Genomic DNA, 14,797 nt, shown 5'->3' on the forward strand with positions numbered 1-14,797 from the left:
TGGAAACGCTATAACAGGGTGTTATATACTGTACCCTGACAATTGAAATGTGAATATAGAAATTCTTCTGTAATTTACTTACAATGTCTGTGAAAATTCCAGGTCTCATCAGATTAATCATCTTGGTCATCTGATAAACATCTACAGAGTTTTCATTTTCCAGCTGATGCATGAGGGTAGACAGGGCACAAAATGTCCCTGCAGTCACTCCTCCATATCTGAAATCAATTGAGATGTATGTTATACAGTGGAAATTACCAAGCCATAAGAGTTATAGATCTCTATCTTTATGTCACACACATAGTATTGAACTAGTTAAAACCACCAATTTGAATAAACAAATATAAAAACATAAATGTACCTTTCATACCATCAAAATATATTTTACACTCGTCTCAGGCACTATAGAAATGAAGTAGTAGGGACTAGAGATGGGTGAAACCTTTGTGCAAGTTCACAAAGATATGAAACTACCAGAAATAGCCAGCTGAGACCTAGATACAGAAATCAGAGGACATAACGGGATATTACCTAAAACAGGAATGGAATGCTCTGTAATGTAATGCCATATACAATTGGCTAATTATATGTAAAGACAATGGCCGAACTACATCTCATTGGAATAGGGTTAACTGCACAATAGTCTAGGATAACGTTGCACTATCTTTCAGTAATGTGATAGTACTGTATGGAGAGAGAGAGGGGGAGGCAGATGGGAGAGAGAGGGGGAGAGAGGGAGGGAGAGATATGGAGATGAAAAAAATGCTGTGTTATTTAAATTATGCCTAACTGTGGACTTATACTGATCCAGACTGCTATATTTCAGTGTCTAGGTGGAATGCCAAATTAAGCGCTGACCTAAGTAACGTTAATTCCCTGCATTAACCTTAACTGAGGCGCGAATAAAAGGTGATAGGATAAAACCTAATTTCCTTATCATTTGTATCTCCTTATCACTAATGTCGATTGTTAACGCTATGCTCTTTACAGCAGAAAACATGGTTGACCATTACATTATTGTCCCGAGTAATATTACTATTAATATGATGTTAACTTAGGATAAAGTAGCCCAAGGGAATTTAGTTCAATTAGGGCAGGGAATATATTGATAGATAGATAGGAAAATATGGCGAATTTTGGAGGTATGTATCTTTCAAAAATCTCAGGAATGTGAGAAAAATGTACACAGATCATTTAAGCAGCAATATATAATAGCACTAAAAATGTAAGTGCTGACAGTAGGAGATAAAAATACATACAGTTTTTCCCATCTACAGTAAGACAGTTTTATTGTTTTCCCAATATTTAAAGTATGAAGTTTAATATCTAAACGAAATTAGCCACTTAACTGCCAAAAGTGTTATTCCCATCAGAATAAATAATTTCTAAAAAACAAAGTAACATGGAATTTGACGGCAGATAAGAACCCCTTGGGCCACCTTTCTGCCCATTTTCCAATCTGGTGAAAAACCTCAGAACCTACTGTATTTGATCCTTGGCTATCCAAAGCATGTTTGAATTCTCTTACGATTTGAACCCCTTACCCCCTCTGGTACCAAGCTATTCCATAAATGCCCTACCCTTTCCGTGCAGTAATACTCCCCCACATTTCCCCTTAGCCTGCCATTCTCCACTTTCAAAGCATCACCTCCTGTTCTTGCATTGCTCTCTCTCTCTTAAATATTCTTACCTCCTGTACTTTATTGAAACTATTCATCTTATTTGAAAGTTTTGCTCATATCCCCCAATCCCTAATAATAATAATAATAATAATAATAATATCCTCTAAACAGCTAAGCTGTTCATACTACTGTAGGGTCCTTCAGACTTTCCTAATATGTCTTATGCTGTAGACCAGTGTTAGCCAACTCCAGTCCTCAACAGCTACCAACAGGTCAGGTTTTCAGGATATCCGAGCTTCTGCCCAGCTGGTTCAAGTCAAGCTGAGTCGAGCCACCTGTGCTGAAGGAGGGATATCCTGAAAACCTGACCTGTTGGTAGCTCTTGCGGACTGGGGTTGGCTAACCCCTGCTGTAGATCATACACCATTTGAATAGCCCTTTTTTGCACAATCTCAGTTTATTCACCCTTCCAGAGATATGGTCACCAGAATTGGAAACAGGACCGTAGGTGAGGTCTTATTAATGGAATATAATGTGGCGTCACCGCCCCTCCTTTTTGCTGCTAATACCTCTCACTATACAACCTAACATCCTGCTGGCTTTCCCCATTGCTTTGTTACATTGCTTGTCTATTTTTAAGGTGGCTGAAATAATGTCTCCAAGGCCCCTTTCCTCTATAGTAGTTGACATAATAGTGCCATTAATCCTAAATTCTGCCTTTGAGATACAGTATACAGTAAACATCATGCCATAACCTAGAAAAGAAAATAGGATTTTTTTTAAGAAATATAATGCGTACTCATCGTGCACAATAATTGGTCCATCTTTATTGGCAGCTTCTTCCTTGATCAGCCTTGTAAGTTCAAAAGTTTTGCTTATGGGGCTGTCAGGGTTTGGCCATTTTGGACACTGGAAATGTCTCACTTCCAGAACATAGTCATCCTAGTGAAAAACAAAAGCAACAAACAGTCATTGTGAACATAATTAAATTGCATATGGTTTTCACTACAGTAAGTGCCAGTGGTGCAAAGACACACAGCAGCCCCTTAAGCATATCACAACTTAGCATTACCTAATCATTGTGCCACTAAAGCCCTTAATTGCAAGAAGGACTCTGTAAGCTGTCCTGAATGGGAAGCGTTGGAATGGGGGAAGAGTGGGAATACGGGAAATCTCCTCTGAGTGTTGTAGTGCATTGTATTTATTAGTTAGAAGAACGTGTGGGAATGCATAACGTTGACCATTATCACCCATCTGACATACGAATTAGTAATTTACATAGATCCCTTTAAAAGAAAAAAGAAAATCAAGAAGAGTGAAGAATTATTTAATATAATAGTACAAATAAATGGCCATAAAGGTTCAGTTCTCAAGTGCTACAAACGGGCCATGTTTTTAAGATTTCTCTAATGAACACATTCTTAACCAGTGTATCTAGCCTTTATTACTACTTGTCGAGTCTGTACGTAGGTAATGGATTGGTAACATAATGCTAATGATTGGTAACAATTGATAAGGCTAGGAACTTTGGCTTTATTACCCTGACTTAGAAGGTGAAGGACTGAGGGTAAGAGGTCCTCACCAAGGAGACGGGAGTAAGAAAAGGAGGAGGTGTGGATGGTGGATTCTGATTTACTGTCAGCTATGGAGACTGGGAAGTGTCTAATATTTAAAGCACAGCTCAGATGGGATTAGTTAAACGTCCCGCTGCAGTGAGGGAGACTTAAAGCCAGAGTTTAGAACCGAGTTTATATTCCCCCCACACGACAAATACGGGCATAGCCTTCTACTAAATCAGCTTGCTTGGGGTATGCATTGCCCTGAAAACCTGGCCTGTTGGTAGCCGTTGAACACTGCACACCTCTGATCTATTCCATAAATTTCTATATTAATAGATACATATTTACACACAACATGTTTAATGCCCCACAGGCACTCAAGAGGTATACAGTTTGCTGGTATTTTCTTACCTGTGTGGCTTCTAAAATAAAGTCTTGGATGATCAGTTTTTCCTCATTAGAGAGACACACGTGGTCTTCACCAACCATAGAAACTGTAAAATTCTCACAGTTGATAGGCTCATCTTTGTTTGGCCAGTAGACAAATTCATCTTCAGCCTAAACAAAAGTCATACATTATTAAAAAGAAGGTGTCAAACAAACCAATTATCAATTCCTCCCTATAAATCATCAAATGGTATGTCCAAAATCAACTTTTATTTTCTTTGACATTTTGATCCGTATAATGAAACCAATTATTTGGTTCAAAACTTGTAGACATATAGAAAATATAATGACATTGGTAAGTATGCTTACATTTAAAGAATTATTTGACAACATTTAATTGTTCATTCAAAGGGGGTTGTTTTCAAGCCGTGAAAGCAGCTTCCCCAAAAAGTGTGTCTGTGTGTGTTTGTGTGTCTGTGTGTGTGTAGTACTCAAAAGAATTCCAAGTAAAAACAAATATGAACCTTTATCCATTAATTTTCTATAAATGTGTTTTTAATAAACTGTCAAATTACCTAAATGGCGTTGTACTCTTAAACTACTGCACCAATAAAACACTTAAAAAAGAAAGTCGTATTTTAATTACATAATTATTTGCTCTAAAAAGTGAGAAAAGTGGAAAGCATCACTTCGGGGGTTAACATTCCAACCTACATTTCTCCTTCTTTGGTTCCAATAAAATAAATCCACAGGTACAGTAGCACAAATAAAAATGAATGGAAGGATCGTTGGACGGGATTCACTTATATTAGATATTAGAGCTCAATCTCGCTTTAACTACCATTGACTTAAACGGCAATAATTAGAGGCTTGAGCTCTATACTCCTTATCTGAGTTGTGTTAATCGCCTCCATTGTTTGTTTTAAATAATAAACAATACCCTCATTTTCTTCATGCTGTACATACTGTACTATAATACGCAAGCTGGAATCTTACCATGTTCTGGTTATCAGGAAGCATTACAATTAGCTGGGAATTGTGGTCCCATATCATTCTCCAGAAATCTTTTATGGTGTGCAGTAAAGGATGTTGTGTAATGATGAATTCATTACTTTCATGATAACCCTGGAGAAAAATAATGTTATTCTCAATACTTTAATCACTATAGTTGCAAACAAACAACCATACACAAAAATAACAGTTGTGTTTTTTTTAAAGACTTGGAAATACTAAATACCAATTTAGGAGTGGGCCTATTTACTTATACACCTCCAAATAGATACATTTATAGTCCACGTGATGCACGTGGCTAACAGCTTAATAGCCCACGTGATGACACAAATAATTCCTGGAAAAATACCTGAGATACTTGGAAAATATGTAAATAAAAATAAGTATACAGTAACTAACAAAGCCCAGACAGAGACTTAGATACATGGTATAAGAATATGTGTAGCGACTTCCCACATCACTAGCTTATGCAAGCAATGAAAAATAGATGAATAGCTTGATGCTCTCACACATCTTTAATTATATAGCGCCATCCATGTACATAGCGCTTTACAGCAGTAATACATGTGACATAATAGGAATAAGCAATTCATACATAAAAGTAGACACTAGGAAACGGAGTCCCTGCCCTGAAGAGCTTATAATCTAAGTGGAAAGTGAGAACATACAGAGACAGTAGGGGTGTGGTATGGTAAGTGCTTCTGCAAGGGGTCATGGAAAACTCATGTGAGATGTATAGTATCAGCCAACAGGGCTACCCATATGCTTCATTAAACAGAGGTGTATTAATACCTTAAAGGTCGAGAGAGAGGGTGCTAGTCGGATATTGAGGGGAAGGGCATTCCAGAGATATGGGGCAGAAAGTGAGAAAGGTTTTAGCCGGGAGTGGGCTTTAGATACAAAAGAGGTAGAACTAAGATATCCTTGATTAGAATGCAAGAGTCAGGCAGGTGTATAGTGAGATATTAGGGCCGACATCTAAGGAGGGACCTAGAGTGTATAGCCTTAAAAGTGAGAAGGAGAATTTTGTAAATAATACAGGATTTAATAGGAAGACAGGAGAGGTATTTAAGACATTGATTTAACACCTATAATGCTCTTCCTTGCCTACATATGTAGCATCCATCATTGATTGGGATTGAATTATAATATATTGCATATATTTAAAGTCAGTGGGGGAAATAAATTTGTCTTGAAATGGATTCATTGTATGTTCTAATAATGTAAAATATTGAAAAGGAAGTAATCTGGCTTCACATCATTGAACAGGGAAGTTCACATGACCTGGGAAGCAGCTCATTCTTGTGATGCTAGATGAAATAAATGAGACACACAGAATTTGTTACATCCCATTATTCTTCATGAACTCCTTTCTAAACCTCTCTACTGACACATCTCAAATAGCAAGGTTTTACATAAGTGACTAACATTTTGGGTACCGGAATGCTCACTGCAGCAGAGTGACATGGATGTTCTCATATGCCTGTAGTCATTACAAAAGCTGAGATCAGCCACCTAAACTCAGGAATAGTGATGTCACGGGTACCTGAAAAATACCCGGTACCCGGCGCTTTTTCAGTTACCCCCGGCAGCAAGGGGCTGGGACTGGCACTGGGTAATTTCAGGACAGATGAAAATAGTTAAACACCTGCAGCCGGCGACGGAAGACCGCTGAGGAAGACTGCGGCAACATCTGAGAACAGCAGCAGAAGTCCTGGTGGCGGTGACAGCAGCCGAAGTCCTCCGACGGGAGCAACAGGAACAGAGCACACAGCTAATGCCTGTGTGATCCGGGGAAGCATGTTACTGGTCGGCTACTCCCCGGCTGTCCAATAGAAACGCTCCAGCTCCGGTCACATGCTTCCCCGGCTCACACAGACATCAGCTGTGTGCTCTGTTCCTGTTGCTCCCGCCGGATGAACAAGACCATCAGCTACTGCCACCGCCACCAGGACGTCTGCTGCTGGTCCCAGATGTCATCGCGGTCTTCCTCACTGGTCTTCTGTCCCTGCTGGTAAGTGCCTTTTGGGTAACCGTGTACCTGGCTGAGTAAAATGGTTCATTTTGCCCGGGTACTAGTTACTCGTTTAATTAAAAAAAAAAGGACCCGGTACAACACTACTCAGGAACGTACAAGTAAAACCTTGCTCTGTCACTTCCATGCTACAAATAGTAATTGTGTTTTGGCCATGTGTGTATCAATAGCTGTGCCATTCCCAGAAGGGCAACAGGGGACCAAAAATGCAAATCTAATGGCAAAAAGAGCATTTTTGTGTCCATGGCTCTAAAAAATGTACGGATAAATTCCACCTTTGCAGCCATTTCAGAAATATTTTTTTTGTATGTCTTTATGTTTATGTACAGTGTAGTGATATACATTTTCCATCACTGACTAAAGAAATAATCATATTTTCTCTTATCTTTTAGATGTGAATATATATTTCAGATGGACATGTGACAATAGGAATGCTATTCTGCTGCTAGGTGTCCCAACCTTTAAGCTTCAATAAACACTTGACATAATGAGTCAGCTATAGAATTATTAGACACTTGAATGACCAAACGCTTTGCACAAGGGGTAATTTAAAAAGGAAATCATTACATCAGTTCAAAAGCTGCAGTGACCATTTTAAACCACAAATCCCTGGCTATTTTAATGTAGCCTCATTGAATTATGTTAGTGGAGGCCTTATCAACATATGAAGAAGACCTTGCATTGAATAAAACTTTATTCTGACTGATTTGCAACATAATCTTCAACTCTTGAAAATATATTTTGTGTTAGCTTGGTTTAAAGCATGACCTTATATAACTGCTAGCTGACTTACCATAACGTATGAAGCATTAATATAATCTGTTCCTTCACCTGCCAATGAAGAAAGTCCAACTCTTGATCTTTCAACTGTAAAAAATGTTCAACAGAAAAAATGAATGAATGTCCTATTATGTTTCTGTATCTCAATGAAGATCACTGTAAGAGATGTGTGCAGAGGTACATATAATGGTGACCGATTTGGGTGAAATTATACCTTGGTTTTATTGAGCCTGTTCTTTTATAGAGGCAAAACATACAAAAACAACAAAATAACAAACCCCTATCCCTTTGTAAGGGCTAACTTACTTCCCCAGACCCTATTTGAAGGACTGGAGGGATATTCCCATTACCAGCCTATAACCCCCAAATCTCAGGAAGTACCTCAAGCAGGTGGCCCTCCATGTCAGTTTATGGCAGGTTCCTGGGTCCTGTGTTCAGAAAATATAAGTCTCTGGGTGTCTTGATCTCAGCACAGCCTTTGTGCTCAAGACAGTGTCTGTGTGCAGGCTTCTCTGCTCTCCTTTTGTCAGCCCAAATGTGAGCTAAGGAATCTCTCTCCTGTTTCCAACGGGAGGCTTTTCTTACAGACTTAATTGGCCAGATGGAGTCTGGTTAATCGCCTACTGCATTTAACCAGATCCCTGCTGGATTTTAGATATAGTTTCTTCAACAGGGATAAGTCCCTGTTACATACCTCCCCTGTTTGTAGGAAGCTCAGGCTTACCACAGCCGAATCCCATCCTTCCACTCTCACTCGAGATATCTCTGCAGCTCGAATAAGAATGGATGGAGGAAGAGAACCCTCAGTCTCACTGGGATTGGAGCCCTTTCTCCAGGTTATTAGTGTCTCCTCCAGAAGGTGCTTGAGATCAGCACTCCTCAGTCGCTCGAGGAGGACTTTTCCAAGTACAGTCTTTCTACTAACCACGTGGTCATGAGATTTCCCTTGCGTCGAGTGATCCTCTCTTTGTAGGCAGACTGTATGGCGACAGTCGCAAAGCGTTTACGCAAATACTGTAACTTTCTCGCCACCTTTTCCATGGACTCCAATTTAGTACTAAATGTCCATTCCTTGTAACCCTTGCTCAGGTCTTGCAAAGCCTCTGCCACCTTACTTTTGAATACTGTCTGATGTCCGGAATCTATTTCTACTATCCTAGACTCATGCCATTTCATGGTATCACTTAAAGAGCATTCAAGAATAGCTATTTCAGTTTTCAGTTCTTGAAGCTGTCCTTCTGCACTTCTTTTTCCACTCAATGCAGTTGCCAGTTCAGCTTCTTTGGAGTTGACCAGAAAAAAATACAAACCGGCGCCTTAAGAGTCCATGCATAAGTTGCCAGTTCAGCTTCTTTGGAATTGAGTTGCGATTCCACATCTCCCAGTTGACACAAAGCAAGGCTTAAATCTGTTTCCTTTTCTGTATTTCTGATCTGCAGCTGCCGGTGCTCTTCCCAGATGTTGTCCAGCTCCAGCTGCAACTGGGTCCTCTCAATGTCCAGCAATTTGTGGTCATCGGCCATCTTGGTCACATAGCGCAGTGTCAGGCTGGCCACTTGACGAACGGACACCTCTTCACTCTCTTCCTTTTTGGTGAGCTGTATCTTGAGCTCAGCGATCTGCATCTGCAGAGCTGTAAATTGCTCTGATGTGTGTTTAGCTGCCAGCATTAGCTCTTCCACTTCTAGGCTTTGCTACAAGTTCAACTCATCGACGAGAGTGCACCCTGCATTTCTCCTCTTAGGGTCTTTATCTCTTCACTGTGTTTTCTCTGAGCTTGCTTCCACGTATCCTTCATATTTTGGAGCTCTGCAGATATATCACCAGGGTCGTCGCTGCTTCCGATTTCCACGCCTCTTTCTCCTGTGCGTAATGACTTTTGGGGATGAAGCAGCCACTCTGCTCCACCATCTCTTGCTCTAGTTTCTGGACCTTCTCGTGCTCTCTATCTCTTATAGTAGAGTCACCTGGTCTCTAAGCTTGGCCTCCAGCGATGCTCTGGTGATGGTCAAGGTAGCCTTCAGTTCCTCATGCTGTTCTGAAAGGACATACTTGTTTCTTAGATGTTCCTGCAGTACTTGTACTTCTTTAGCAGTCTGCAGATTTTCTTCCTGCAGAGTTCGCTGCTTCTCCTCGGCATTCTGGAGGTGCATATGCAGACCTTGCAGTTGGTTCTGCAGTAGGTGCTCTGCTTTTGTACGTTGCTCCAATGCTTCTAACTTTTCATATTCATAATTTTTTCTATCTCATGAAGCTTTTCATTCTTTTCATTGACATGGTCAGTCAAATCAGAATTTTCTTCTTTCAGCCTTGTATTTTCTCTTTTTACAGTCTCTGTAATATTCAGGGCCTCCTTGTAGTCCTCATTCCATTTACGCACTTCTGAGTTGAGATTCCCGGTCTCCTGGCTTGAGACTTGTATCTGTAGGTTGAGGGTGTGAAACTCGTTTTGAGAGACTTTAAGACCCACACTAAGACTGTAGATCGCTTTTTGAGAGATATCCAGCTCCTCGGCGAGACTGGGAAGTTCCTGTTTAGAGACTTCCAGTTTTCTACGTGATTGCTGATCTCTTTGTGGGAGGCATCCAGCTCTATGCGGAGAGTGTGAACCTTGTTCTGTGATATGTCCACCTTTGTCCGGATACTGTTAACCTCAGGTGTGAGGCATTCAGTTCTATGCGGAGAGCATGAACCTCATTCTGAGAGACTTCCAACTCTCTATGGCAATAGGGAACCTCTTGCTGAGAGACTGTAATCTCTTTCAGTGCATCCTTATATTTCTGTTTCAAGTTAGCAATCATTTTGTCAGACTTGCTCTGCTTTTCATCCATGATGGTAATAGTAGTTTTCACAGTATCTAGATCCGTCCTTAGATCCTCTGATTCGGTCTTGGCCGCAGAGTAAATTGCGAGCACAGTCTTCTGTACAGTAGCTCAACATTATTTTCTCTCTCATTTTCAATTCTTCACGGAGCAGACCACAGTTATGCCTGGCAGCTAGCAGTGCATCTTCAGGGCTGGTCAAGGGATCGTCACTCACTGATTCCGGCTCCGTTTCCCTAGTATGGTTGGTTGAGGGTTCCTCACTGTTGGCACCGGACAGACACTTCTTTGGGTTACACGACTTCTGCCTTGAGCCTTCTGATTAGTCTGTCATCCGCGTGATGAATCCTCCATTTTCTCCAGGCTGCACGACATCTCGGACCCCCTTTTTCTCTGCGGGATCTGCGGACGTGTCTGTTCCTTCCACGGTAAGTGAAGAACCGCTTTTTTTTTCTGCCTTTTTGTTTTGGACGACTCCGTCCCATCAGGGATACTGGGGTCTCCGTCTTTATTTGAAACTTCAGCAACTTCACTGTATCCGCCAGGATTTTTTTGTAGTTGCGTTAGCTGGCAGGAAAATTCGGGGTCATAGAGACCTGTTTGTTCGGTGCGTAACGAGTTTAGGCACCTCCACCATTCTTGGTGTGTTTTGTGGGTGTGACTCGGTTCGAGTTCCCATAAGAGATATCTTCTTCCTTATCCGTATCCTCGTAGCACCGGAAGGGCCACTCTTCAGTGGGGTAGGGTTCCTTTCAGGAATGCCACATCTTGTCCTCCATTTTGGGGCTATCATGTGTATTTTGCTTCCTGGACAGTAGAAGTGAAGAGGAGCACAGCTCACAGCGTACCAGACGCAGAAAATAAGGGCAACTCCAGACGGGGATAAAATATAAATTAGCCTTTAATGGTCAGTAGAGGTACAAAAATAGGACCACGCACCTACGCGTTTCGTCCCTCAGGACTTTCTCAAGGTGAGAAAGTCCTGAGGGACGAAACGCGTAGGTGCGTGGTCCTATTTTTGTACCTCTACTGACCATTAAAGGCTAATTTATATTTTATCCCCGTCTGGAGTTGCCCTTATTTCCTGTGTCTGGTACGCTGTGAGCTGTGCTCCTCTTCACTTCTACTGTCCTGGATTTCCCTTCAGAGGACTGCACGCTAAAGAACCCACTTACCTGGAACCACATCAGGAAGGTAAAGGGCATAGCCCATCATATTCTACCTTCCTTTGCTGGACTGATTTGCATTGTTTCCCCAGGGGTGAATATTCATTTATTGGAGACAAAGTTTTGGGGTAGCTGTGTGGGCACCACCAAGTCCCTGATTTTCACCCTGGGAGGTTTATTCGTATTTGCATATTATGTCCCTGGATTTTGGATTCATGCATATGGAAGTTATGTTATCTGAGCTCTTTGTGGTGATGCACCAATGCACCGCACAACCTATGTATTTTGCTTCCTGACCTCGGGACGTGCTATTGCAGCTGTTTTCAATGTATTCGCTAGAACCCCAGCTGGTAGTACTACAGGTGGGCAGACTTTGCTTGCAGAGTCTTTTTCTTCTTTACTTTGGTAGGTTCTGAAACATCAGCAGTACTGTGCACACATTTTTTCTCATCAGTGATACTGGATGTGCCCTTGCCAAGTAAAACTTCTGCATTTTCCTTGTGCCAACAGCGCATTGCTTCCTGCTGCAGTTCCTTGGCAGATTGAAAAAAATAGTCCTCTGGCTGCAGCCCTTTTTCTGGGGCCACATAGGCATCATCCTCATCAGAATAAGGCCTGAAGGGACACTGTTCTGTGTGGCTGGGCTCTTTACACCAGGAACATATTTTCTTCCCCATTCTTGCAGTCTGTATTTAACTTCAGCTGGATGCCCGTTTTAAAATCCCATGGGTTTTTTTTCTTCTTCTTTTATTTCACAAGTGGTGGGGTAGACTCTGGTCACAGCATCAGTCCCTTGTGTGGGTCACCGTCTGTCATAGTCCTTCCTCCCAGTCAAACTGTGGCGTTGTGGCTTTCTCCAGTGCAGTATATCTTTCCGTCCTGATGTGTAGCCCTTTAAATCTGATAAATTCTGCACGTGATTCTTTGTTTTGTTACTCAGGTTGTTTGCAGGAACTGTATGCAGGCAAAAGCACAACACATTTCACAGGCAGTCTCCAGGGCCCGTTTGAACTTCAAGGGCCACCTCTCATCCCAACTTCTGACACCATATGTAAGAGATGTACAGTATGCAGAGGTACATATAATGGAGACTGATTTGGGTGAAATTATATCTATGTGTTATTGAACCTGTTCCTTTATCCAGGCAAAACATACAAAAACAAGGAAATAACAAACCCCTATTCCTCTGTAAGGGCTAACTTACTTCCCCAGGCCCTATCTGCTAGACCGGAAGGATATTCCCATTACCAGTCTATCACCCCAAAGTCTCAGGAAGTACCTTAAGTAGGTTGGCCCTCCATGTCAGTCTCTGGCAGGTTCCTGGTTCCTCTGTGTCCAGGAAATATAGGTCTCTGGGTGTCTGGATGTCTTGATCTCAGCACAGCCTTTGTGCTCAAGACAGGGTCTGTGCTCTCTTTCTGTCAGCCCAAATGTGAGCTAAGGAATCTCTTTCCTGTGTCCAACAGGAGACTTTTCTTACAGACTTAATTGGCCAGGTGGAATCGGGTTAATTGCCTGCTGCACATAACCAGATCCCGGCTGGATTTTAAAGATAGTTTCTTCAACAGGGATAATGACCTGTTACAACCACATTAAATTCTTTTAGTAAAAAGAAGTATTGTATTAAACAATTACTTTAACTTAAAACCAATGATGAACAAGGATGCTCCTTTAATTTAACGTGAAAGTTCAAACACCTAAATTCAGAGGCATAATTTACACCTTTTTAGTTTTTATAATTGTGAATTGTTAAGTTATATTATAGCATAACATCAAATTGCTTCCTTAAAGTAGCTTTTTGTTTACTCCGAATCTTCTGTCTGCATATGTGTCTTAACATCGATTTGCATTTGATTTTTATAGAGACTGGAAACTCTTAGAAATGAAAAAGTTTAGGGGAGAAATTCCATATGTTCCCGTAACTCTTATAATTCTAGAAGCCCTCTCCCCATCAATGCATCATTGTAAACATGTTTACTGATGTGGACGCCTGAGTTAAACTGGCACAAGCCTTTTTCTGGTGTTTAATGTTCCCCAAACAGATTTTTGCTACCTCACACTTGTTAAACTTTGTTTTTTCTAGTCCACATCTACCACCCTTTATACTCGCTTGCCATATGCTGCTTTTTTAATACCACCAGTACCAGGTGTATTGCACTGTTGGACTGCAGGGGTTCCTTACATATTCTTAAAAAATAGGTTTAGTATCCTACAAAGAAAAATGTAAAATGGCTAATGGTCAGTAAGCCATCATGAAACAATGAAACACATGGGTGCAAGTAACTGGGAGATCCAGTGATGTCAGACTTACTGACAGGCTCTGCCGCAAACAAGTTGTGATGACCAATTCCAGCTACAGTAATTCTTCAGTTGGTCAATTAGCTGGATAATGTCTCAAAAATCTGAGTGTTCCTGTATATATGTGATCAAGTAGTTGTGGACCACAGTTTCATTATTAGTCCCTTGAGTTGTGCACAACGTAACAGCAACATTATAGGAAGAGGTGTCTCTGTAGAAGCATCTCCCAAAATATTGGATGGTTAAAGAAGGGTTTGATTAGATCAAGGGTGGCCAACTGCAGTCCTCAAGGGTCACCAACAGGGAAGGTTTAAATGATAACCCTGTTTCAGTACAGATGGCTAAATCAGTGGCTCAGCCAAAGACTGAGTCTTCGACTGAGCCACTGATTGAGCCACCTGTGCTGAAGCAGGGATATCATTTAAACCTGCCCTATTGATGGCCCTTGAGGACTGGAGTTGGCCACCTCTGGCTTAGATGTTCTGATTAGTTTTAAGGGGTAGTGAACATAATGACATATAGATCGCATAAGTATGACATCGAATTAAGGATGTATTAGATTGTAAAATCTCATGAGCAAGGTCCTCAGTAACTATTGTTGAATTTTTCATCCATTTGTTTAACATTCTGGCTATGTAACTACTTTTAGCTCTATACCGCGCTATGGAATATTTGGCACTTTACACATAAATTACTATAATAATGCAAGTTATATTCACTTGACTTTCATTTATTATTGCATTTTTTAGCATTTCAACTTTTTTTGAAATAAGGGAAAATAAGAACAATAGAAAATTTCAATGAGTATAGGTACAATTTAGGAGAAAAAAATCTCAGCAGAATACCAAATTTCCTCAAAAATATAGTGAAGTGACTGAGGTTTAGTTGGTATCTCTCATTCCCAACAATGCACCATGTATTATCAATAGAGGGAGCCTTAAAATTACAAAAATAATTATTAAATAATAATAAAAATATCAATAGATGTTAAATAAAATTATATCAATAAACACCATCACATTGTATAGTTATCACAGGAAAATTACCTTAAGATCTAAAAAGTGCAAAAAGCATTAATACAATACTGTATCAATGAATAAGAGATAATAATAAATAA

The 14,797-nt window shown here is 40.6% G+C and overlaps 1 protein-coding gene across 7 annotated transcripts in view; it reads right to left on the reverse strand.

The window, feature by feature from the left end:
- Window positions 1-14,797, reverse strand: part of PTPRZ1 (protein tyrosine phosphatase receptor type Z1) — a 213,986-nt gene that overhangs the window by 1,525 nt on the left and 197,664 nt on the right. For all 7 annotated transcript variants that reach the window (XM_075599926.1, XM_075599930.1, XM_075599928.1 and 4 more), the window contains 5 exons: window positions 7,408-7,481; window positions 4,565-4,693; window positions 3,593-3,739; window positions 2,422-2,564; window positions 83-218 (listed from right to left, as the gene is read on the reverse strand). In XM_075599926.1, coding sequence (XP_075456041.1) covers window positions 83-218; window positions 2,422-2,564; window positions 3,593-3,739; window positions 4,565-4,693; window positions 7,408-7,481 — 629 coding nt within the window. The remainder of the gene's footprint in view (window positions 1-82; window positions 219-2,421; window positions 2,565-3,592; window positions 3,740-4,564; window positions 4,694-7,407; window positions 7,482-14,797) is intronic.

The sequence above is a fragment of the Ascaphus truei genome, chromosome 5, assembly GCF_040206685.1.
Source record: "Ascaphus truei isolate aAscTru1 chromosome 5, aAscTru1.hap1, whole genome shotgun sequence".
Lineage (NCBI taxonomy): Eukaryota > Metazoa > Chordata > Amphibia > Anura > Ascaphidae > Ascaphus > Ascaphus truei.